We start from the raw sequence: 26,606 nt of genomic DNA, 5'->3' as shown, positions 1-26,606 counted from the left end.
GGAATTTGGGGAGCAGCGTGGGGCTGGAGGCCGCAGGAGCAGCAGCCTTGTCCCCGGGGAGGGAGAAGAGGAGGGAGCGGCCCTGGCCGCGGCCGCCATGGGGCGGCGCACCGCCGTTAACGGTCGCCCGCGCGCCGTTAACGGTCGCCCGCGCGCCGCTAACGGTCGCCCTCCCCTCAGAGCTGAGGCGCCGTCGCCCCCCGCCCCCGGTGAGCAGGTACTGCACCCCCGAACCGCGCCGGCCAGGAGGATTTGCCCCCCCACTTCCACTCCCCTTTACCCCCCCCCAGGCACCGTGGAGGGTAACCGGTCCCTTCTAGCCACCCGCCCCGGGGTGAGGGAGCCCTGCCCCGGGTCTGCCACCCACCGCCCTTCCGCAGGCCGGTGGCTTGTGGACGGCGTGGGGCGCGACGGATTTGCGGCTGTGCGCCGGGTCTCGGGTGCCTGAAGCGGTGCGTGGGTGCTGGAGGAGCTGGGGGAGGGCAGCTGAGGGTGCCGGCACGGCCGAGCGTGCTCGGGGTTGGGCGTGTGTGGAAAAGCCGCTGGGCTGGGGGTCTGCCCTCTTGAGGAGTAGCCCTGTAGGGATTAATGGGCTATAAGGAGCCTTTGGTGGTGGTTGCAGAGCTCCTGGCACAGGAGCACAAAGGGTTGTAATTTGGACTTCTAGACGCTGTCGAGTTGATATAACGGTTTTACAAACACTGCTACGGTGGCAGTGAATCCTTTGCGTGAGTTTCTGTAGGCTCTGTAATGTACCAGGAACGCTTCCAAATCGGAGGGGGGCTTCAGCTGAACAGACGCTTTTGGGCACTGTTGCAAAACTAACAAAGAGCTAGAACTCAAAGCTTTCCCGAGGTGGCCTGTGTTGTTGCTTTTTTTTTTTTCTTTAACAGCCGGGGAAACTGAGGCTCAAGCAGGGAGTGGTGACTTACTTGAAGTTACAGCACAGAGTTGCATATGGAATATAGGTCTCCCTGGACCCAGCCTCACTGTTACTAACCCACCCCACCTACTGCAGACTCTGTTAAGGGTGCTTTAGATGCCACTGCAGACGTGATGTTTACAGCCCCCAACCCTCCACTTACACATCACCTCTGAATTCATTGCAGTGAATTAAGTCTCCCAACACTTCTGTGAAGTGGCTAAATATATCCAGCTAGCAGAGCTCATGCCAAAAATAAGTCACTAAATGCATTAAACTTCGTGTAATAAAATAAGGAACAGTCCCAATAAAACCTTGCTTTGCGCTTTCAAGATTGCCATAGTTCGCGCTGTTAAGTTTGCTGCACTGCCAATGCGAAGTTTAGGGTTGCTGCCTGTATGGAGATCGGAGCTGGCTGTGCAGTTGATCTGGAGGTAAGGGGTGCCATCCAGCGGCAGCAAAACAGAAGACACTTAGAGGATCGCTCGGATCCCTGCGACAGCACCCCTGCGTGGTCTCTAGCATCTTAGCCTGCCTCTGTGGTGGGTTGTCATAACAGAATAATGCGGTAACTTTGCCTCTGCAGAGCTTGCCTGGGATGCGGTCACCCAGGAGAGCAAGGGCTTTGATACTTTCCGCACTTAATTTTGGCCAGCAGCACGCAAATCGAGACGTGAAGTGAGATTGTCTCATTTCCAGCCTCCCATTGCTTGTCCGCCTCCCATTCCTTGTCCACCTCCCTGGAGCAGGGAGAATTTATGTCTGTCTTGTGCAGCAGTGAGTTTGTGCAAGTCGTAAGCGTCCCCAGACAGATGCTTCCACCACAGGAATGTCAACTTGGCCTCAGGAAACATATTGTGTATTCTAGCAGCCATGGAGAGGGGGCTCTAGCCTTTCTCCCTCTTGTTCCAGTGACACCGTCACAGGGTTATATGTGATTTAGGGCCAGTGATGGTGTTGCCGTAGAGGTTCCCCAGGCTGCAGCAAGAAGCTGTAGACACAGATTCACCAGAGGCTTTAGGAACTTGCTCAGCTTTCCCCGTCCCTGGCGCAGCAGGGGCTCTGCTCACATTCCTTGCGTTGTGCTGTGGTTTCTCCCTGCTTGTTTGGGGAACAGGAATTGGGCCAGCACCGTGACAGTTCAAGGCGGGGGTGAATTGAAAGGGGCAAAATAAAAGGGAAGGGGAAATAAAGGCTCTTCCCAGCTGAATTTGCATGAGTCTAACCACATCAGTTTGCTGCCTGGGGAGAGGAAAGAGGATATGACACCTCAGCTGCTCTCACTTGTGTCGGGGCTTTGCACACTGCTGACTTGTTTATGGGTGAGTAGTTGAGTTTACAAGGAAGCGTGTACATGCAGAAGTTATCCAGGCAGTTGCTGTGAGCTAGTTAGCAGTGGTCTGCCACATTCCAACAATGCAAGTCAGTACAAGTATCTAAACAGTTTGCCAGCGTTTGTTTTTTTATTATTATTATTGTTATTTAGGGGTCTCTTTTCACCAGTTACTACCAATGAGTGTGTGGAGACAGCTAACTAGCACATGTCAGTTTACTAAAAGCAGTTATTTTAATTCATGGCCCTTTCTCCGGCAGTCAGCAGGATGCCTTATTCATTTGCCAGCAGGAGGGTAAATCTATTTCAAAATGATTGAAATATTATGCACAGCTTGAAAGAATGTTTAAAATAAATACAGTAGAAGAAACATGTTGTTTGTGAAATGAGAAGATAAATTAAGTTTAGTGCAGACATATTATTCCCAAGCCTAGCTGCTTGGCTAACACTTTCACAGCTAAATCCTTTAGGCCTTAATCCAGCAATAAGTACGTGGTCTGATCCCTTCTCCTGAAGAGACAAGACTTTCTCTTCAGTCCTTTGCTTTGTATTGATTAGGCTGTTGGCCTCAGTTGCATGTTCCACTTTGTGGTAAGGACTAATTGTTGCTGCAGCAGTATGGGCAGCCTGCAGACTGGATGGACAGATGAGGAGAGAGAAGAGAACCATAAAGCTTGAGAAGAGTGCTATGGAGATGTAAAAATGAAAGTGTCATGGGTTAAGAAACCAGTCTTTGTTTTCCAGTATCGGGTCTGTGGTTCCCTCTGGCCACTTCTGCTCAGCAAGATTAAATTTATTTTCATCCTCTTAACTGAACTTTCTTTTAATGGCAGTAGGGGTGACAGCCCCCAAAATAGATTTCCTATGGAGTCTGTCCTGAGTGGCACTGTGCGTGGCATGTCTCCCGATAACCCTTTTTTCCCTGCCCTGGGCCTTTATCTCTCTGGTGACAAACAACCCTCTCTGGACAGAAAGAGGAAATTCCACTCATTGTTCTCCTGCTGCTGGGCTCTGACTACAGTGCTCTATCTCCTGCTTGGTGCACGGCTGGCAGGCGGGGACTGGCAGGTGTTTCCTGAAGTGACAATCAGCAGAAGGCTCATGGGAGGAGGGTTTCAGCCCAAGATTCCCATTTAGGTCCCAGTATGATCCCCCTCTAAGTAAGCTTGATAGCTCAGCCATGGCCCTGTCAACTTTGGCTATGTCCCCCTCATATCTTCTCTGTTCATGCAGTAGCCAGTCCCCCCTCTGATACCAAAACATGCAGAAGAATACAATCACCCTTCCCTTACTGTAGGCAGCATAGCTAGCTTTTGAGGCAAGTGTAACTGTCAGAATAGAGTGAACAATAGGTAATCATCCTTATAGTGAGATCAAGTATCTTTGATCTGTGGTAGCACTTAATACTTCTAGACATGGAATAACGCCTCCTCACGCTTGTGCTGTAGAGACATAGGGCAAAAGTTTAAAGAGCTGTGTCACGAAGAACGTAGAGGTTTAGGATTTTGAGATGGCTTTCCAAGAGCAGTGCCTGCCTGAAAGTGCATTTTTTAGGGACCCTTTAAACTTTGGAGGATGAACACCACCTCTTGGACAGGCACTGGTGTAGTATTTGATTGGTTTTTTTTCTCCCTAGCACTAACATCCCAAACCAGCTTTACTCAAAATAGGAATCTTTCCTGTCTCCTCATTGCATAGCTGGGTTTGACCTTTTAAATGGATTTCCTATTGACTTGCTTTTTTTGTGCAGTGAAGACTATCTTTCTACTTCTATTAAGGGCATCTTGGTGCATCTCTTCTCCCAGGGGTAAGAGGTATAACTTGTAAGCCTTGGATACTGACAGTACCACTTTCTAGGGAAATGACACACAGGGCAACTGTCCAGGAAGCCTATAAAGGAAATGTAGAAGCAACTACGGAAGGGCTGAGCGACACAGTAGCCTTTTGGTTCAGACAAGCCTGGGACTCTTGAGACTTCATTTTACTTCCCTGCTCCCTCCTGGATTTCTGTGGATGACCACTAATCATTTGCTGTGTGTGCTTTGGTCTGCCATTCAGAGTGGAGGATAAAACAACTGTCCTTCCAAGCAGACAATCTGAGACACACTAATGGTTGGAGGGGCTCAGATGCTGTGCTGATTGGGACTGTAAAAATGTTTTTACAATTGACAATGTTATTTTGCAAGGTTGCAAAAACATTGCACTTAATTCACCGATATTGCCCAGTGTTTTACCTTGAAGGTTTTGGCTGGTGGTTCTAGCATTCCATAGTTCTAGCCACAGTGCAGCTGTTTTTAGTAATTGTGATGTGTGATGAGAACAGAACTTTCTGTGCTGACCTTTCCATCTAGAAGTGAAGAAGGGTATAACAGTGGTGTGTTGAAGAGCGGAAAGATTGAGACAGTTGAGAACTGGCTTTTAAAGTGCTTTAGTGACATAATTGTTCATAACATTGTTCTTTGTACAGCATAAATACTTTAGGTCCCGTGTTACAGATGGCAAATCTGAGATACATACTAAAGTGATTTGTTCTGGACCAACAGAGGGGTTGATACTACACTGGGACTGAGACCTGAACACTCTTGATTCCCAGAGTTTGATTTCCATACTGACATTATGTTCATTTGCAAAATAACTTTGTCTTGTCATCATTTGACCTGCTTAATTCTCCCCTTCTTTTAAAACTGCTCAGTCCAGCAGCTTTTAAAAAGATGCTTCCGTTTTACCAGAGTTGAAAATAGATGAGCTGTATTACATCACTGGGAAGAGTTCCCCAAAAACCTCTCTTTGGTCTGCCACTTGAACTCTCAGCAAAAGAACTAGTTGGGGGGGGGGGGGGGGGGGTGGGTGCAGGGGGAGGGCTGTGAGGAAGTGGAAATTCACCAAAAAGTTATTGAAGCTTCTTGTTGCATTTTAAACTTAAATGTCAAAAATCATACCTGGAAAATGTTCACCACTACTTAGCTACCACTGAGCAGAACTTGTTTCCTGTAGGGATGCACATTTTGCTGTGGTGAGATGAACGGTTTGGAACTGAATCTGAAGTCCACTGTTGGTGGGAGGCTCCTACGCTGTGTTTTTGTTTTAAAAAGACCTTCATGCTTCAAAGGAAAAGATAATCTGTGTTTGCATTGTGGATTTTTTGAAGGATACATCTAGAACTGGGAATTTCCTCTCTTCTCCCAGTGGATTGCTTTTCTGCCAGGTGTGAATCAATCAATGTGTTCTTCATCTCCCCACTGTGGCTCACCTTTCTGGACAGTTGTCTTCAGATGTTTCCTAATTTTATAGTTAGCCAGCTCCTGAGGAAGTGGAAGAGTATCTGAAGGGTGAGACAGTTAGGAATAAGCTGCAAAATTCCTCTTCTCCCATAGTGGGTCTCTGCTTCTTGGTTTTTCACTTCTCATTCCCATTTGGCTATTTTTCCCTGAAAGGAATCAAAGGCTTTCACAGCAGAGGAGTCGTATTTTAGAGTTCTAGGTGCAGCAGGATGGCCCAAGCTTTGTCTTTTCTAGCTTCCTAAGCACGTACCATCCCTTAATGCTCCATTTCTGTAGGAGTACCAGCCTCAAAGAAAGAAAGAATTGTTGCAAAATGTTCAGAAGTGCTCAAGTGTTCCAGAGCCAGAGCGTCTGCTTTCGTAGAGGACTTTGGCAACCAGAAACATACATTTTTTTGACGTTTTGGCTCCTAAGGTTTCTTTAGCTTTGCCTTCTGTCTCCCCTTTTCATGTTCTCATTCCAGCAGCTTTGTATCTTCAACATGTCCTGAAGTTTTTCCTCCATCTTTTCAGGCTTTTTAACAGACTTGCATGCCTCTGGGAACTTAAGTGAGTTGGACATTCCAACATAGCAGCTTCATAAAATGTCCCATAGGTATAAAAATATAAGTTCTATGAAATATATATAGAGTGTAGTTAAATAGTGTTCTGGAGATCACTGGTATTCTGTTCCTCTTTGATTTGAGGCTTTTGAGAAGATAAATGCTGTTTCAGAGTTAACAAACCTGTGTTTCTTTTTGTGTTTTACTAAGTTATTAATCCTCTCAAGATTGAATTAATGATGAAAAAAGATAGTCCCATGAATATCTGGAACTACATTTTTGTGTCACTGGTTTCACTAATTTCTGACAAGACAAAACCAGGATTGTCATAACCTTTCTTCTCTTTGGCTTTAGCTTCTTTCTCATTGCAGAGGCAGAAGGCACAGTGGGGAGTCTCCACAGCCACTGTCTTGCTGAAATTCTGGAAGTCTACTCTGTATTTCCCTTCTTTGGTCTTGGACACAATGGGAGCAAAGCGATAACCCCAGAGCACCTCTTCTGGGATGTAGGATGTCCTCACTTGACAAGTAGCACTAGTGGCTTCAACAGTGCCATCTAAAAACACCACCAATTCAAAATCTTGCTGCAGAATGGTTTCTGCTGCCATGTGGAAGAATGGGCTGTTCTTATCTATGATATGATAAATAGTTAATGGGGAAATGAAGAAGAGATTCTCATTGCCAGCATCAACCACAAATTCTATGTTGACCTGGTCCAAAATGATTGTCTCTCCTTCTGGGGTGATGGTGGTCTTCAGAAGTTTTCCATAGATATGACTCCCAATCAGCAGACTCTTCCTCAGGTTTGCTACCCGAATAAGGAGACAGAGCTTCCCACCACGTTTGCTGATGACAGCATTCTTGCTGAAGGTGATGGTCTTAGCCCGGTTTTTGGACCTTGATATCTTGGCCAAGATGGCACCACACATAAAAGAATTGATGATTACCCCCAAGATAGACTGGAAGATGAGCAGGAAAATGGCAGTGGCACATTGTTCTGTGACACATCTGAAGCCATAACCGATGGTTACCTGGGTCTCCAAGGAGAACAGGAAAGCTGAAGTCAGGCCGTTGATATTCTCAACACAGGGGGTGTGATTTATGGAAGGGTTGAATTCTGGAAGATCTTTGTGTATGTATGCCACAACATACCAGAGGAGACCAAAGAGAAACCAGCTGCCTAAGAATGCTGAAATGAAGATAGTCATTTTGTATCTCCATCTGAGATCCAGGATAGTTGTCCATATATCAATCAAAAAAACAAACCTTGACTGTTCTACATTGCCAAACTCTATGTTACACCTTCCATCTTTGGAGACAAGCCTTGCTCTTCGCCGACTACGTTCTCTGATGTGGCTGGTAAAGCGTTTCCGGAGGTAGTTGAACATTCCCTCTGCTGATAGTGTTCTGGAGAGTAAGAAATAATAAACATTATGGGTAATGCAGGTTTTGTTTATACCTGCAGGCAAGAAGTAAATTCTGACGAAGTCTCAAGACACTTGTTTAGGAAAAAGTTATATAATTTGCATATTTTCCCTCAGCTGGTGGGGAAAAGTTCCAGTAAGTATATGAGGAAACTAACAGATTCTTGCCTAAGGAGCATTCCAGCAAAAAATAATCATTTTGGCTTGCTCAGTAAACTTTGAATCAGTCAACTGTTAATATTATCCTCTGCTTAGTTGAATGAGTGGAGGCATAGAGAAGCAGGTAACTTCATCATGGACATACGTTGGGAAAACTGGTGGGGAGTGGCTGGGTTTTGAGGAGGTTTTTCTGCCTTTTAGAAGATAAAGTGCGGCCCGTCTATGCAAATGTGTGTGTGTGTACATCAGCATTAGGAGAACCCGGGTGTGATGTGGATAGTGAATTTAGGAAGAAATGAGAGTAGATGCAAAAGGCATAGTTAAGCCAGATATGCAGTTATTTTAGCATAGTTATAGACTGGGTTTGAGGGTGTGAATTTCAAACTCTGGAATCCCAAAAGCATCTCAAATAGAACTCTTAGGTGAGAATAAAAGAAAAGATTAAATTTCAGCAGCAGGAGAATTGGATGCTTGCTCACCACAAAGGCAATACTAATACTAAAGGATCAGGTTCAGAAATCCATTCTTAAAGGAAAGGGTAGCTCTGCTTCCCTGTTAATTTTGTCCTTTATGATTGTCTGTGTTAACAGGAGGCCCAGGCAACAAGAGTCATTGATGGAGAAAATACTACAGATGTATTCAGACTGGAATTTGGATCAACCTACATTTGGAAAATTCCCAGTCTTGGAGTTATTCAGACATGCGAATGTGGGAGGCAGTTGATCCGTTGTAGAGTTAGAGTTTGCCTGTTATGTTCATAGACAGATCTAGGCTCTGATTTTGACCCAAAATTCAGGAATGTTCTTAGAAATAATTGATTTCAGAATTGATCACCCTTCAAGCATAAAATGTGTTTTGTTGCCAGAGAGGATGTGTTAGATTAGTGCACAGTGCTAACCCACCCTGAAAGCATACCCTTGTGTGCCTATTTATTTAGCCTTTGTTAAACAAAATTCATCTCATGTAGCTGAGTTTAACTGTGTACTGTAATCGTATTTCTTGGGGGCAAAATGCTTCAGCTTAAAAACAACTGAAAAAAATTAAGAACTTGAGGGGAAAATATTCTCAATGCTGACTCACACAAAGGATGTTCTGAGTTAATTGTGTCTCTGAGGATGTAGTGTCCCCAGCCATACAGAGACCTGAACATTCTGGGGACCTGCAGCTGCTATGGATGATGTTTTCTTTAGAAGGACCCGGATGTGGAGAGTGCATCTCTGAGCAGGAGATACTGGGGCCATTGTAATTGTTTGTTCCTGTTACTTTACTGCTGCATTACCCTTCCCAATAGAAGGTGACCCTAAAGCAATGCTTAGGAATGATTTTTTGAGAGGCAAGCTAAAGACGCTACAACACTTAACCTGAAACCCTGTATCATATCACTGTCCCACCCTGGCTTCCCTTTTTGGCTAGGAGCAAAATGCTTAGGCTCAAATGGTTGTCAAATGGACTGCCCAAATTTTGCTTGACTGCAGGGGGTAATAATGTGCTTAAATATCTGTGCAAGAGTTGTTTTGCTCCCTTAAGCCCTAATTTCATATATCTAAAATGGGGATAATCCATAGGCATGTAGTGGATTAGACATACTGATGTGAGTTACTTAGTGTGAAATCTGTCTCATTTAACTTCAGCCATTTAAATGTTAGATAATTGCCTATGACAGTTGTGTAGCTGACTCCTAACTGACACTAAAGGAAGCATATGCACCCTCTGAGGGTCCACTTGTCACCACACTTGTTTTATGAAGGAAAGAACTGTTTAGCAAAGTCTTTCCTTTACTCTGTGGGCATCTAGATTAATTTAGAGAAGCTGCCTAATCTTTTAATTGTCTAAAACAGAAATCTTCCATTAGACGTAGTTACAGGGGCCAGAGAATACCTTTAGATATCATAATCAATAGCAAAGGGAAAATACTAAATTATCAGTGATGGAGCCTAAGTAAAAATGAATTACATTTTGTAAAGCCAGAAGTAAATTCTATTATTTGATATCCTTATTTGTAGCAACAGCCCTGAGAAGGAATTTGTTTCTGTGTCTCATACAGTTGCCTTCTTTCTGCACTTAGACAGAAATCACCTTTCTCCTCTGCTTATTAAAATTACAATGAAAAAAATGAAGGTCACTTTTGTTGTAATATAGCTTTTCACTGTTTTAAACTTTTGCTGCTGAATGTATTGGTTGGAAATGTAGCTGACAAAGGTTAAACTTTAAGCACATATCCAAGGAAGGCAGGAATTAGGTCACTTTCTAAACAATCCTCAAATTTTATTTTCCTGATGCACTTTTAATATATTCATGTTAATGCATAGTTTGAGCAAAACTAAAATATTGCTGTGCAACACTATTAAAAGAAATTTTCCAGTATTTAACTTCTAACACCCCTGTTGTGCAAAATCATGCAGCTTCAGCTGTCATCGGCATTTGTTTTGTCCTTTTCTGCAATAATGTGAACATTGACTGTCATTTCCAGAATAGTGTGAAATGCTGGATGCCTCACCCTGTCCATCATAAGCTGCATGTGCATATCTTTGGCATAGGTGAGCTACAGCAGATGTGCTCCTAACCTACTGAACAGCTGTGAAGGGGAGAAAACTGAAGAAAACGTCTGGTTTCTAAGCTGCCCATCTTCTCATGCTAGGGGTCATGATAAATTGCTATCACAATTGCGGTAGGTCTGATTCAGCCTTCACTGGAACTTTTGGAAATTTGACCAAGGATCTGGACATAAAATTGAACAGATAATCACAGAAGAGATGACAGCAAGCTAATCAGCATGGTCATCAGACTGGAACCTTGAAAATAGATCCCCAACTGTACCATTCTTTTCCTGCCTCTTTAAATCTTACATGCCCTCTTCAGAGTCTGTTTTACAAGCCCTGATTAAGCTACCCCCAAGCAGATCAAAGCAGTAGAAGAATTACACCCTTCTTCAGGCAGGATGACAAAGGAATTCTCCCTTCAACAAATCTTTCTTGCTCCCACACACAACTGAAGTGTGTTGATTTGCTTCAGCAGGAGAAAATTTCCCTCCTGTATAAGCATGCTGTGAGTATATCACAGACTGTCTAGAGGAGATTATATAAAGCGAGTTATATAATACAGCACTTAAAGTCCTTTCAGTTTAAATCAGCGAAGGTAACCCGACTATGTCTTAGCTAATATTTACCAGGGTATGTTTCCTGTTAGGCCCAAATAAACACAGTATTACTGTCTGTCTTGCATGTGAAATTCCATGTTGCAGAAGTTAACAAAGTTGCTGCTGTCCCCAGGCATATGTTTCTAGAAGGTGCACTGCATGTTGTCTTAAACAATGGGGCATTTACCAATAAAACTACTCAATTAATAAAGATGACATGTCAAGGTTAGCTATGAAAACAAGGAGTTGCCACTTCCCTGTTCCAATCTCTTATTTCACAGTGATCACTAGAGTAAGCAGAAACTTTCAGATTTCCATTTTCAGACTCCTGATCTTTCCTAACTAATCTATCAGTCCCTCCACCCAGAATATTTGATAAATGCCCAGAAAGTTAGTTGTTAACAGATACATTTCTACATTTTCCTTTCTCTGCATTCCTGCAAGTAGGTAACAACAATCATTACAGTTCCTCTGATTGCTACGTACCAGCTGGAGTTCCTCTGCTCACTCAGAAATGTAATTGAGTGGTTCTCTTTGCTCTTACTTGCTTTCAATTGTTTTGTTCTGAAAAATTTTGAATGTGGGGGATAATGACCAGGCGCTTTAATTGTTCTTTGGGTAAGTCCTTTGTGCAACGCTGTGTGCGAAGCACATTAATCTGGGGAAATGGCTTTAATCTCAGCCACGTGCAGCACTTGAGGAGATCAGTGAGTGAAGGAAGGGGAAGGTGTTTAATGTTTGATGGGGGCTTGACAAGAACAAAGTTCTGTCACCTACTATTTCACTGAAGTTCTAATATCTGTGGCTTCACACATATTTCTTCCCTTGCAGCAATGGATGTATGAGCAAAGTTGACAGAACCAAATCATCAGGGGGAGACAACATAAATGAAAAGCAGCCCACGGAACCCGTAGCTTTTGTTAGAAACACATCTTTGTTAGGGATTCAGATGAAGTTCTAAGAAGCTTAGGTAGAAGAAAGGGGGATACAGAGTTAAAGGATTTTTTTTTTTCAGTCCTGCTCAGGTCTTTTCAAAACTCAGATCTTCTTTCAGTCCTTTCTGTGTTTTTCTTTTTGTTGAACTTTCTCTGAACAAAATACATGAAATATCCAATTCCTAATACCTTATAAAATAGTTTTTTATTAGGAAGGCAAACTATAACACTTAGTCTCATGGTGTATCATCTTCTGGCTGCTTTTCTGCCGAGACCTTTGGAGAGTATAGTTTGTTTGCCCTTCACTAGCTGCCCTGGGTAGAGCAGGAATGTGCCTGTGGTGATGGGATGACAGTTGCAGCATCCTGTCTCCCTGTCTTGCTGCTTATATCAAAATTATACCAGAATCAAGGACTGCCAAAGAGAGCTAGCCCTCTATTGAATCAATTTTAAGTATAGCAAGAATATAAGCTCGGCTAAAGCAGCCAGTTGGCCCTGGGGGTAAAAAGAATCTGATTTACACCGTCCTCCATGCCCACTTTATCTTTCTGATGGACACGTTAGCAAAGGGAACAGACCTGCTGGTACTGGCAAGCTGACACAAGCAAGCTTTTTTCTTGGACCTGGCAATGTCATCATTAAGTATTTACTCCTGATAGCACATCTGAGCACGGAATGTAGTGGCTCTGCCTCTGAAGCGTTGACTGAAATGCCAGTTCCTTGTGGGAAATATGATCCTTCAATCCGGCTCAGCCTGCTAATCTGGGAGTCTTGTCACAGCTCCAGTCCAAGCGACTACATTTTGCCGACCTAAAATCCAACTGGAATTTCTGGTGGACACACCAAAGGACCTTATCCCCTGCTTAGCCCTCTCTCCTGCTCAACAGAATTACTGTAAGATGTTAAAGACCTGCCCTTTTCCATTGCGATGGTAGCCATTTTTCAGCAGGAGAGGCAAAGTGGTACCTGCCTGCAGGTTGTAAATATGAAATATCTTTAGAACAGATGTCTTTCATCTCAGATTACTGTAAGCACACAGGTTTATGTGAGTACCTAATGAAGAAGCTCTCTTAAGTGCCTAACTTTCCTCTTTAGATAGCGGGGAGTGTGGTTTCATCCTTCTGTCTTTTGAACTGGGTGAACCAGAATTGTCCCAGCCACCCCAACAGTGATATAAGAAGGATATGTACTATCCCCTTCCTTGCTTCCCCCATGTCCTTATATTTAGGGGAAGGAAACATGTATGGTCTGACACATATGGGCTGTATAGTCTCTACAGGAGCTGTTGGTTACTTAAGGGACTAAGCCACTTCAGGAAGACTGCTGTAATACCTTGCCAGCCTATAGCAGGGGGCTTCTGACCCTCTGCCTTAAAACTGGATCTTCTCATTGTGCTTTGTATATGTTTTGTAGGGTTTGCTACCTGATGTGTTCTGCTGCTGAGCAGCCCTGTTGTTACTTGAGTGCACCTTGGAGTCACACCTCCAATAAGGTTTCAGCGGTAGTAGCTGAACAGCAGCTAATTTGCATCCAGGAATGTTGTTCACACTAAGCAATGTATACATGGTTTGAAAAGACAGGCTGCAGTTTCCCCTGACAAAGCTGACTTGAAGAAATAATTCATTCATGAGAACACAGGCAAATGAATAAATGAAAGAACAGGCACTGCAGCAGTGAACACTCAAGCAAATCATGTTTTCTGAAAGCTTAGGAGTGTTTGGGGTCCTCAAAGGTTAAAATACTTCAGGTATATAAATAAAGGATTTACAGCAATAAAGACATTACTGTCATTGTTAGCAATTAATAATATTGTAATTAGTGCTGCACACAATCCATTTACTGGGGGAGAGAGTCTAAAGACTTCAGCTGACTGGCGAGCAAATGACATGTCTTATATATGCAAACACTGCTAAGGTTTTGGTAAATTTACAGAAGTAGCATTTCTTCCTGCCCTATGTGCCACGGAGGCAAGAGGCCAGCTGTGGCCCACAGTTACTCCCTTTCTGCCACTGACTAGAAACATGGCACTTGTAAAATAGCTCTGTCTAGACAAAAACATTTGCCAGCACTCCCCAGCAATGATCACTTCATAGGCACTAAAGAAAACTTCATTATCTGATATTTTTGCAGTGCTAGACTAATTCCATGGCTAGACCGTATCTCCCATAGCACCTTCTACTGTGACAGAGAATTCCCACACAGCAGATGATCAACTTCAGCCTCAGGCTGCATCATGAGATACGCAGTCATGCTGGGTATCTTGCCTCTGGAGAACAGAGAACTGGGAGCTAAGCTGTCTTTACTATACAGCAGGATTTCCCAACAGAGCTGTTTCTATTTTCAGACAATTAGGTTTCCACTGAAAATATTAAATTTTCAATAGCAAGTGGCTCTCTGGGAGAAATTATTTCTCAAGTAAATTCTGTCTTTTGGGATTTTTTTTTTCTTTGGTCAAAAAAACCCCAAAATAATTCTCTTCGCAGCAGACTTGCGTGTGATGTTGTGGTTGCAAGAGAAAAAATTTAGGGATTTAACTCACCAATGGTGTTATGCTATTTTTGTATTCTGCTTTAAGAGAATTAATTTTGATTTACTGTGAAGTATTGAAAATAAAACACTTTGCTTTTTGTTGAGACTTTCTAAAGGAGAAAGGCAGGGCTTCCCTGGTTGCTTTTCCTCTCTGTTGCCAGAAAGAGGCATTGAACTCTGTGAGAAAGGCAGACTGTAATAAGTTCTCACCTGTGTGACTGAGAGCAGAACCTATCTGCAACCAAAGAACTACATTGCAGTAAGATGTGGGCTAGGGAGGCAGTACTGCATAAACACCACACATAAAAGTCACAGGGAAAATGGACAGAATCATGTGAGCCAATTCTGCGTGTTCTCTCATTTTGTTGTTCTTTGCTGAAGTATTTAGGGGTTGAATCATTAACTCACAATGTGTTTCTACAGCTTGGCAATGTCAAGTCTCAGTCACCAGCATGGTGCAGTGAAAAGGGCTTTCTGCAGAAACCCCAAAGGCTGAGAGGCAGCTGACTCAGGCATCAGCAACACAGCTAGAAGACAGCCATTACCCAAACCAAAACCACCTGTGAACACTCTGACAGTTCTGACCCTGCTTCAGCATCTGATCTCGAGGTATCTCAGTAGTCCGCATTACCTTATTGTAGAAAAGCTTCTGTTCATGTACACTCTTTCTTTCCAAAGTGTTGGTAAATTTAAACTGATAGTGGCCTCATACCACCCTGAAAAGGACCCACCTCTGGGCATGGGGAATATTGCTGACAGAATACACTTAGCGCTGTTGCAACGGCTTTCAATGTGGTTGGAAAAAGGTTCTTGCTTACTCAGTGCACAAGAAAAGCATGAAGTTGTGCTCTCTCTGCACTCTGCGCAGTGCTAAAGGAACAAAAGCAAGAAAGCAAATGTTGCTGTGACATAAGTCTTCTCACAGTAGTTCACATCACAGGGAATTGCCAATTCCAGCTCCAGAGGAGACGCAGTAAAAGAATACTCAGAACAGACTACCGCAGCATTGCTAGCCCTGCTGTGTGGTCATACACTGCACACTCAGTCACCCTTAGAGACAGGATTTGATGTAGTATTTGTCAACTCTGTAATACTCCCTCTGTGAACTTGAGGAAGATGAGGGAAAGGCAAATGAGCACCTAACCTGGATGATACTGCAGTAGGAAGAGTTCCTTTGATTTCTGCCACTGTGTTTTTATGATATAGACTGTACGTAGCTTGCAGGTGCTCCAAAAAGATGCTTGTAACTCATGGTGTGAATTGCACACTGCGGTGTCATTGCTCTGCTGCAATCTTTCACCTGCTTATAGCACCAGTATGAATGGTGTAGTGGGTGGTTATCCTAGTCAGCAGTTTGGGAATATTTTCATGTAAAGTTAAGAGCACTGTCCTATTGCAGTCCTTACCATTAGTTAGGCTGCAGTTTCAGTATCCCAGTCTTTTCTGGTTATCAAGGTGACTTTGATTTCTAAACTGGCAAAACCACACTATGCTGTGCTGGTTTGTTGCCAATAAGCCAACCATAGCAGCATAGATAGGACTATCACATTGGTCTTGATAAGCCAGATTCAAATCCCTGCTCTGCCAGGTTCCCACTGGGAACCCCAGCCTTGAGTGTTTCTCAGATAGGATTGTGAGAAAGAAGAATTGGGGATGCACCAGATGACATGATAGATGGTAGCTGCAGTCTGCAGCAGTAGCCTGCAGCTTCACCTGAAATGGTTAAGGACGTGAAGAGGAGAAAGTAAGATTAATTGGTCTGGAAACAGGCAGTTGTTGAGCTGTAGTCCTGACTCTGTGGTCTCAGACTGTTTCCATTGCTTCCTAACTCATGTTCCCCGTCTGCGAAGGAAATAAGAATAATTCCACTACTTTACATGTGACTGTGAGGCTATTTTAATGTTGAGAATAGTTTTTCATGATGTAGAGTACTATTTTATTACAAAGCAACTTTTGGGCTGCCCTGCCCTGTTAGACTAGCGTGTTGCTTCAGTAGTAACTGAAATGATCCCTGAACACAGCTGTCACTTGAAGTATTTTGAGATCTTTCAGGAGCAATGGTGTGCTATAAATACAAATTATCGCTATTTTTTTCCATATAGAAGGCAGTTCTTTCATACTTTATTGCTTTCTTAAGGTAAACAAAGAACAAAGTGAGGAAGGCTTTCTCTCAAGATGAAAGTGTGTCTACATGTGTAGCACTCTCCTTGGATAGTTTATATCATTGAACTGTGTGTAAAGTAGTTTTCCATCTTTGCATGTCTCAGTTGCCAGAGATTAAAGGTGTGCTACATTGCAGCATAAGTTCTGTTCCTTTTATTACCTAGCACTTCTCATACCCCTTCCTTTAATAACTAGTAGTCTCATAAGTGAATCCAACATATATAGTTTACAGAGGTCTTTTCTACTATCAGTTCTTTTGCTACTTTTCTGTCTGTTTGCTGGTTTTGCTAGTTGCTTTGATTTGGCATTGTTTTGCAATCGAGTTGTCCTTGTTTCTTGAATTTTTGTACTGAGGATGATAGTTTCTCTTAGACAGGAATAATAACAGACCATTTGCTTCATGAGCATGTGGCATGTGTTAGGTTCCTCTGAGTGACTGTGTCCTGTCTGTCATTCAGAAGTTTTCCAGCAGAAGTGCTGAAAGGAGTATTGTTCCAGACTTGCTCTCCATTAACAAGCATTTTGGACTGAATTTTCTTGAACTTGCTTTTTACCTCAGAAGAATAAAGAACCACCCTGATGGCTGTAATCAAAGTCAGGTGGGCTACGGCTCGTAACATAGGGAATGGGAGCACCTGGGAGGGAGAATGTAACCTTAATTCTTACTATATATCTAGAGAGCAGAGAAACCAATGATGAAACCATAGAATTGTTAAAAAGGGAAAGGATTCATTGCATTCCTGAACAGATGCATGTTTCCTTGTACCCTTTTGTATAATATAGGCTTCCTCCTATAGGAGGTCCTTTATGTATCTGTCCATCTGACATGCTGAGCTTATATTGAAGCACATCATCTGCTACCTGTTGATCTTCCATGCTCCTTTTTCGGCTCACTGGGCCTGCAAGTCTGTCATATAGCAGCTGCAAGGTAGATTGGCATCAGCTGGCTGATGCTGATCAGCATCAGCTGATCAGCATCAGCTGGCTGATGCTGCGTGTTTAATCAGTTGAAGTTCAACGATAAGTGTGTCAGACACTAGTAGTTCGGAAGATTTCTTTTCATCATGTAGTGCTCCAATCACAAGTGCTGGCAGCACTGCAAACTTTGATTGATAGATTTAGTCCTACCTCTGGTTCCTGAAGCCTGATTTCTATGATGTTCAACCAAGCTGTCTAGATACATCTTGTACCATTACAGTCTCATCTCAATAGTTTCCTTCCTTCAGCTCTTCTTGGCTGCTGCATCGTGACATGGGTAACAGCCATTGTTCCAGTGCTTTTTGTAGGGATGTATAGCATAGCCTGCAGCCCCTGCTGTGCCTTTTAAAGTCAGTTTGTGGTCCCAAGACACGGGTTGTGAAAAAGCCTGACTTCAGAGATTTCCAGCTGAAGTCAGAGGTATTAAAGGCATTTGGTGCTCTTTCATACAAGGTCTGACGAAGCAAATTTTGTCTGTCTGAATTAGAGTCTGCTTGTGCCTTGTAGATTGGTTGAAATATTCCTGTGATTTATTACAATTGAATACCATGAAAGCTAAACAAATTTCAGGAGCAAATCTTGAGAATCAAATCTTAGTAGGCAGCTATTTGCCTAATGTCCTACTTTTTTTCACATCTCCTACAGGAAGTAAATAGCTTTTAGTTACACAAGTACCTGATTATTCCCTGAAAGACTAAAACTCAAAATTGCCACTTTTAAGGCTAATTTCTGCTTTCAGGGGCATGCACAGTGCCCTCTGAAGGTATTGAGGAACACCAGCTGAAAATCTAAAGACAGGAACGGAGTCTGCTATCCCTGGTGTATGCAGTATTTCACCAGCAGAGCTTTTTCTATTCCAATCCTTCAGTTACTTTTGTGTTCCTAATTATTTATATAAGTGTAATTGACTTGCAAGACATTCTTGGCTTTCAGTCTGCATTGAGTGAATTATTGACCCATCACATGGGTCACTGATGTGAAGAGACGTATGAACAAACTGGGTGCAAAATAGCTACTTTGCATTCTTAATAGCAAATGTAAGTCAGTAATAACTTTGCTGCTTGATGCACTCAGAGCCTGCACAATTTTAGTTTGACATGCATATGGCTGAGTTCATCCTCAGTGTAATTTGAAATTCATTGGGCATGGACTTCATCTCCTTATGCTACTTTAAAATCTCTCCTGTGTTGAGATGCGATATGCTAATTCCAGAGTTTATGGCTGACTTGAGATGTTACATTTGAAAAATCAAATCCAATTAAATCAACTTATTACCAAGGTCAGAGACCAGTATTCAGCACATTCTATTCCTTGCTATCTTGCAGCAAAGAGTAAACTTAGTGAGCGTATTGTGTCTCAACCCATAAAATAATCTGCCCTAATAAGGTGGCTTCTGGCAGCAGGACGTAGGAAGCATAGTCAAGCGATAAAGCATTCCCCAGAGAGTCAAAATATCTGAGCTCAGTTCCTGGCTTTTCACAGTTTTTTGTGTACTATGGGACAAATGTTCTCCCCTTTGTGTCTATTTCCCCATCTACTCATAAGATGGAAGCAAAACTAGGGTGTTGTGTGGATAAATTCAATGATTGCAAAAAGCTTTGAGACCTCTTGAATGTGTTGCTGTAGACTGGCAACACAGCATCAGCTTGCTGTAGTCAGAATTTTAATGGAGCTCAGATTTTAGGAGCATATAAATGAGTGATGCCCAATTGCTATCTTGGCAGAAACTTGTTTATTATCTAAGAAGAAGAAAAGCTTCTGCTGCATAATATCTTAATATTCTCAGCAAGGAGTGAAACAGAGGGGAATATACTGTGGCTTTTTGGGATGGACAAATACTAAGCCGATTTGCAGATACTTTTGCAAATTAAAGTCTTAAGTTTAGATTTATTATGAGTTCCCACACTGTGAAAGTCTTTGTATTTAAATTAAACTATCACCAAGTACCTGGTGGCTCTTTCTGCCTCTTACTGTTCAGCATCTAATGCATTTCCTGCAGGAGGTCCTTATGTTCCAGACAAAACCAGACAGAAAATTGAGAAGAATGTTGAATTTTTAGATACCCTTTACAAATAGCCTACTGTCTCATTTCTAGTGGAAAATATAGTTTAACCTGCACAGGCATCTTGCATCTTTCCCATTCATTTAGGAGCTTAAGTCTTGTTGGAATTTTCTATGGTGTCAATTCATTCCACCAGCCTGAGGGAACTTATTGAAGTGCCCACTTTTGTAGCTCAGGTGCCTCAGAGTTCATCTCAGTCATCAGAAAGTGGCATCTCAAGGTGAATTGCTTCCATCTGATTACTCCTCTCAAACTTCCCTGTATCTTCAGCTACACAAGCAGCTCTAGGTACCAAGATTCCTATTTTGAGTTGAGTGTCTGCTTCTGTTAAGTGCCTAATTTGAACCTGGGACTAAATTACTTCCAAAAGTGAGGCTTTTGCCTCAGACATTAACTAGCTTTTAAAGATCTTGTATCGGTTGCTCTAGTTCATGCAGAATTCAATTATGTAGCAGACCTTGGGATGTCATTCAAGATTTCCAGAGTCCTAGTAAGGTGGTGTAAACCCCATGAAGGATTTACTCTCACCTCACTTTACCCCTCAAAATGGTAGAAAAGCCCAGGCAGCTAACTTAAGAGAGACACTAGAGTTAGAGCGTATATGAGGACTAGAGGAGCTGTTCTTCATGGCATCTCATCTCACCTGCCCACCACCAGTTTGTGTGAGCAACCTGGGTGACAAGATTAGACATAACCTCCAAATTTTAGATAAATAAAGGAAGTGAGATTAACTTCCTTGTTTTATCTCTTGATATTAGCATTCACATACAGGGTGGCCATTCAGATCGCAGTAGCTGTATCCTATGATGCAAGTGTCACTTGTATAACTGCTTGTTTTTATATTTGGCACAGAAATTCCTAGGGCTTCAAACAATCTCTTTCTGTTTGTTACCTGTTCCATGGTTACTCTGTGTAATTTCTCCCTACAGCACAGAGGGCAGTTGAGAGAGTTTATTAAAGTATGGGCAAACTTAAATTACTTTGCATTTATCACGGAATACTGCAGAGAAAGCATGCTCACATGTCAAAACCCTGCATTGTGAAATCAAGAAATGAATAAAACCACCTTACCTCTGTGAGCACTCAGTATGGAGTGTGCAAACTCATCAGCCACTCTCAGCCTGTATGTGGTCCAAGTTACCTGTTCTGCAGAAAAAACTTGTCAAGATATTCAGGGTGGGCTAAGAAAAAACTCTGAGTCTTAACTGTAAAGCTCCTTTTCTCCAGTATGCATGCTGAACTACAGTCCTGTTTCATGGACAAGAAATAGAGCCTCAGGGTATACAGTGCTAGTACATCTTTTGGTGGATTGTGCTGCCGCAGGAATAGACAACTGGCACTTCTGTAGCAACTTGGCTTGGAAGGTAAATCTACCTTCCTGTGTCAGACTCCCCTCATTCCCACTGTAGTCCAGAGACTTAAGGGTGCACCTTGGTTGTTGAGTGTTGAGGTGAGCTGCTAACACTTGAAACACAAGAGTGGCTTTCAGGTGCAGGGTACTCTGAACTCCATGGCTGGAAAGTGCTTTCACCATGACCACCCACCTTCAAGAACCACCCAGTTACCCCAGAATATCACTGCTTACCAGCAATAGGGGTGGGTCCACAGAACTTCTGCCAAGAAACGTGAATTCCCAGAGCTGCTCTCTGTTACATTTCTCCTGAAACAGTCAAGGACGAACAACAGATCTAGATGGAGCTGGAAACCAGCAAGAAACTCAGTGAAAGGACATGAGGCATGAGGACCTCCTTCCACTACCTGTCTCACCATCTCCCAACCCCCCCTCTCCTTTACACCCAAATACAAATCCATGATTGAGATTTAGTGCCCTTTGCCTTCATCCTTCCCCGCTCCACACATTACTCCCACTAAAGAGGGCTGTGTTTCCAAGTCCTTACAGACTTTCCCTCCAGCTGCTTGCTGTCTGCTTTTCAACCTGAGAGCTCAGCCCAAGAGTCCCATGCCCTCTGCTCATCCATCTCAGGCATACACCTCCTCACCCATGTGCTTTGTGCTGCCTTGTTCAGCTCCCCTGCCCCCAGTCGAGAGCACAGCAAAGCAGGGTCAGGATCCAGCAGCCCAAACCGTGCTGGTATGCACAACAAATTGTGTCTAATCAGATGTATTGGCATGTGCCGAGGCTGTTATGCAAAGGCACCTATAAGACTGTGCCTAGAAGGAGAGCGTGCTTACTGCTGCTGACACTGCCCAGCACTAGCCGACTATTTTGAAGTTTGTGTAATGCACGTACCACTGCTCAGAAGCCTTTGGTGTGATTAGGTATTAGCCGAAAGGATCAGTCCCTGGGCATTGCTGTATCTGCGTTAAAACTAAGCTGGTCAGTCATAGAATTCATAGAATTCTGGTAAGTCACTGTAGTATGTATGTGTAACACTTGTTAACAGCTAGCTGATGACCAAAAACTCTTTTATGCTACACCTTACTGGGCTTTTTCAACAGAATTTAAGAAAATAGTGGCAGTTATTAGATAAGCACCTATGGAAAAAGGCTGTGGTATATGAAATACAGGAAATCAGCATAGAGGGGGCACTTGTTACTTCCTGATCATTCAAACCATTACTTTGTTATTTTCGTGATTTGATTCTATAATGGAGATTTTCCCCTTCTTGTGCAGTGAAGTTGCATCATGCAGAAAATTGGTTTGTTTAAGTAAGAACTCTTACGGTGTCTTTCATCGAATGTTCTCAGAGAACATTACTAATAATTCATTAAAGGGGCACTGTCAGCTGGAACACTTTTAATTACCATTTTCTGACAAGTCAACCCTTAAGTGGTATGCCCTGATTTTTAAATTTATTACTAACACATATGCAGATTTTTCTTTTTCCCTGCTGATGTTTATATGGGTTGAGAAAAGTAATTGACTGTGAGATTAAGGAAGTGAAGCATGTACTACATATTGTCATGCCCAAAAAGGAAGATAATTTAAGGGTGGTTACTTTTTTTAACAGTAGTTTTGAGAAACTCGTTACTGTAGCCTCTGAGCATCTCGGTGCATCTGAATGTAGGGAACTTCTGCTATGTGCACGTTACTGCTGTGAAACTGAAAACACGCTGAACTTAAGCTATAGCTGTGAAAATCGTTAGCTGCTACTTGTTAACTGCCTGGGTATACATGCTTAGCCTTTAAGTAACTATGAGGTGAAGACAGGCTGGCTGGTACTAATACAGGGTTAAAACAACAATACTGGCAGTTACCACAAAACAGCTAATATGCTGTAAACTTGTATCAGCTTATCCCACCCTAGTTTGTTTGCATAGCCATACTTTAAGGCCCTTCCAGCCCCATGTCACTGTCAGAAATACTACTCAGCGTTCCCAGAGAACAGTAATGCCTGAACTTCCATCTTCTGCCTTCTCTGAGATAACTACAGCAGATGCAGAGATTTTCTTTGACGATGTTTTCTTAAGTCTCAGTAGCCTCTTTTAGGGGAGCAGAAACTGCAGCAGAGAACTCTCAAGAGGATTGCCCAAGGAAAGGAAGCCAGTGAGTAAGCAGACTAAATCCAAACATCGTACTCCACAAAAAAGCACTCTCTGGTTCCCTTGCTGTAGTCATTAGGTGACAATTTTGTGCAAGGAAACAGAAAGGACAGTCTATCTGGAAATATCATGGATTTCCTCAGTCAGCTATCAAGAAAACAGTATGGCGCTGAGCCTCTTACCTTGTGTCTTACGCAGTAAAGGTGACTGCAGAAGGGAGGTGGGAGAAAAAGCTGCCCAGCTTCGTGTCCCCTAGACCATGCGATTTCCGCAGTACTTTGGTCCAACAGCTTCTGTATCAAAGGGAGAGAGCCCAAGGCCCTCTTTGGCTTTTATGTGTGGCTGTGTCAGCTCGGACTGGTTGCCAGCTCATCTATATGCAACGGCTCATTAACGTTGTGCCTTGGTTTATATATTGTATGTGAAAGGCAGAGGAATGGCTGCTGGATGGATAAAAAACACAGTGGAAGTGTTGAGCTGCCAAAGTTAGGGCGAGTAGTGCAATAATACCTGAAGAAGCTAACATTACTCCTACCGTCATCAGTATCTGAGTCTCTTGTCCCATCCCACCAGTACAGTCACAACAGAAGTGTCTTGACTACTTGTGAGGATCAGGCCTTTTCTTTGCATGGGCAGTGTGGTTTTGGAAAGAACCAGGTGCCTCTTGATACCTCCCATACTTGGCAGAACGCTTTGCAGTTTGGTTTATTTGGTCTGTGCTATATTAGATGCCCATGCCCTTGCCCAAATTCCTGCTTAGACTTCCCTTCCTAGATTCGAGCTGAAACTCAGAGTCCATCTGAACTCTTTGCAGAAGACTGACTGCAGGAGTTCACTCATTGCTATAAAGTTGCTGTTACTCTCTCTGCATTGTTGTTGTCTTGGAGCTTAAAGAGATGTGCATCTCTTGTATTTCTCCATCCTTTAGTAGAGTGCCTTTGCATCCTGTTGATAAGGGATTGAGTGATGTGAGCCTGGAATCATTCCATTTACCTATAGGCACACAAAAAATAGGTGTCTAATAAAGCTAATTCTTCTGGTTCCCTCTTATGTTCAGAAGGCATTTCTTCTCACTCTAACACAGGCATCTAAGGATGCATTGCCTTGCAGGAGTGCCCATCCTTCTCCATCAGTAGAGAGAGGACTTAGATTACTGAAGCAGTTTATATCCCTATCTTTTGGAAGCCTACTGTAAATAAGTAAGTTCTACCCTCAACATTAAAATCCCCAGACTGGAAGCTGATTTTCCCTTGGTTATACAGCAATAAGAACCCAGTGCTTCTAGCCACCTAGCAGGGGCAGGTGGAGGACATCCTGCAGGCAGGATCCTCTGAGTCTTCGAGGAGGTTGGGAATAGGATTTGTATGTTAAAAAAAGTTATTTCAAGCTTGGGCAGAGCCAGATCTGTTCACACATTTGAAACCAACAGGAGCTTTGTGACTCAGTGACGCAAGCGTTTGCCCCAGAGTGTTCTGAAGACAAAAAGCACTGATACAAGGAATCAAGTTATTAGCCATCCCATTGTTTTAATAGCTCCATCATTAATAATAAATTTGATAATACTCAAGCAGCACTTTTCATCTCCAAAGCATGTTAATCCGTCTGTCGCACCTCTTAACATTCCTGTGAGCCAGGTATGCTGTCAGTGATACCAACACATAGAGGCTTTTATAGCACCAGGAATTGATGGTGGAATTGCTCCAGATACTTTTACCAAGAGCTAATTGATGTGGTATACTCTGAAATAATCTGTTTATTTTTATACTGTGCCTAGTACGTGCAGGAATCCTGTCCTTTTAACCTATTGGCAGTTCGTGATGGCACACATTAATTTTCTTGCATCACACAACATACTGCAGGTTGCTTAACATAATTTTTCAAAGCAGCAAGCTAGTTCTTCTGCAATGAAACTCAATGGGATTTTTTCCCACTAGCTTCAAAGAGCATAGTTGAGCCCTTAAAGGGATTTACTTCTGTTAAATATTATCCTCAAAACTAAGAAATTAACAGCAAATGGGCTTTCTTCCTTTTTCCTCTAAGACATGTCAAAAGAATATTATGAAAAAGAATAGCTTTCCACAGCTTTCAGCAACTCCCCAATTTCAATTGCAGGTTTTTAGGAAAGAGTGTAATTAACAACTTTATTCAGTCTGAAGCCAGAAAATTCTTTCTATATTTGGCATGAAAAAAGCAGAGCAGGAGGAGGGGAGTAAATGACCTAGATTTTCACAAGTGACAAATGATTCCTAGATGCTCTGTCTAAGACCCATTATATGGCAGAGATTCCCACAAAATACACTGGAAAATGACTTCTCTTTATTGTCTATCATGTTGGACATTCAAAATCACCCAAGACACTCTTGGATATCTAGGCTATTGTGTTTGTTAAACTGATTATTTTATTCACTTAGGGTAACATTTCCAAAAATGCATCCATAACCAAGCAATTAAATCCCATTTTCAGAAGTGACCTCGGTATGCCAGCAGCTCTCCTAATTCACAATGATCTCCCCTTTTCTGAGCTTGCTTCATTGTTTTCCTGGAAATGTATACATTGAGAGCATGTCCCATAAAGAGGAAATGGGGAAAACAAGGTGTGACTGAGCTAACATTTTCAGAATGTTCTTTGCTATATGTCCAATTTTTTCTTGTTTTTCAGTGTTCTGTTTTCCACAACCAAGTCAACATTTTCTATAAAAAGCAGGTCCTCCATGGAAAGCCTGTTTGCCTCATAGCAGTTTCTCCGTATAAATGTTGATAATCTCCGTTTTGTCAAAGGAAAAAAGATTTAATGCCTTTATCTTTTTGAATGATTATTTATAGAAGAGGAGGTCTCCCTAAGATGTAATCAAAGATACATATTTTAAGTATAGTAAGCAGGTCAGTACTGCAGGCAGTTGTTTATTCATTAACCTCAGTGTAGCTAGGCTGGCAGCCTCCCATTAGTTATTTACTTTGTGCTAACCAAGGGGAGGGATTTGAAATCCATTGCAGTTTTATTCTGAGTCCCAAGAGAGGTGATTCTGTCCTTCCAGTTATGTCTCATTTTGTGTGAGTAAATGCTGAGCATATTCTAGATAGTAGTGTTATCAATGAGTATAGCAGTAACAGGAGACTGAATATTCAGTCTCGATTTATGTACAGTTGTGATTCATTCCCCAAACTTTCTTTTCTGTGAGCGAGCAACATCACAGCTGACAGAGAAATATGAGAACCGGGTTTTTGCTCCTCTTAGCAGGGAGTGTCACTGACACCCTTCTTTAAATAAATAGCCATGCATGCCAGCATGCAGATAAGCTTGAAGAAAGTGTAAATCTCTAGGACAGCAAGTGTCTGAAATGGAAGAACATTGTAACAGATGAAGTTGATTATATCCCCCATCCCTTCCAGCACCTCCAAGCATTGCTGCTAATGAAAGTAAAAGGTTCCTAATCACTTCAGCCTTTCTTATTCTTAGACAGCAGATAGTTGAAGCCCTTGGCCTCCTCTGTTAACTGTAATGACAAAATTTAAATGCATAGGCTATTTAAATTCAAGAACAAAGCTAGCTGTAGTGCTGGCTTGACAATGCATATGGAGATTCAGAAAGGCAGAGACCTGTGTTATTTAACTCCTTGAAGTCAGTCAGTTGTTGAACAGG

At 42.6% G+C, this 26,606-nt stretch overlaps 2 protein-coding genes across 2 annotated transcripts in view; one reads left to right on the top strand and one right to left on the bottom strand.

The window, feature by feature from the left end:
- Positions 1–26,606, top strand: part of KCNJ5 (potassium inwardly rectifying channel subfamily J member 5) — a 62,125-nt gene that overhangs the window by 666 nt on the left and 34,853 nt on the right. Inside the window, exon 2 of the mRNA XM_069788210.1 lies at positions 14,683–14,868. The gene's annotated coding sequence lies outside the window, so the exon portion shown is untranslated. The remainder of the gene's footprint in view (positions 1–14,682; positions 14,869–26,606) is intronic.
- On the bottom strand, positions 5,114–11,360 carry KCNJ1 (potassium inwardly rectifying channel subfamily J member 1). The gene is made up of 2 exons (XM_009920473.2): positions 11,282–11,360; positions 5,114–7,483 (listed from the first exon to the last, which is right to left on the bottom strand). Exon 2 carries the CDS (start codon positions 7,462–7,464, stop codon positions 6,349–6,351), a length of 1,116 nt encoding a protein of 371 aa, XP_009918775.1. The 5' UTR covers positions 7,465–7,483; positions 11,282–11,360; the 3' UTR covers positions 5,114–6,348.

The sequence above is a fragment of the Haliaeetus albicilla genome, chromosome 7 (assembly GCF_947461875.1).
Source record: "Haliaeetus albicilla chromosome 7, bHalAlb1.1, whole genome shotgun sequence".
In the NCBI taxonomy this organism is placed as follows: domain Eukaryota; kingdom Metazoa; phylum Chordata; class Aves; order Accipitriformes; family Accipitridae; genus Haliaeetus; species Haliaeetus albicilla.
This window is presented reverse-complemented; position numbering and strand designations above follow the sequence as displayed.

Bases quoted from the DNA above. Each gene is read 5' to 3' on its own strand.
- KCNJ1 (XM_009920473.2), bottom strand. From the start codon at position 7,464: ATGTTCAACTACCTCCGGAAACGCTTTACCAGCCACATCAGAGAACGT.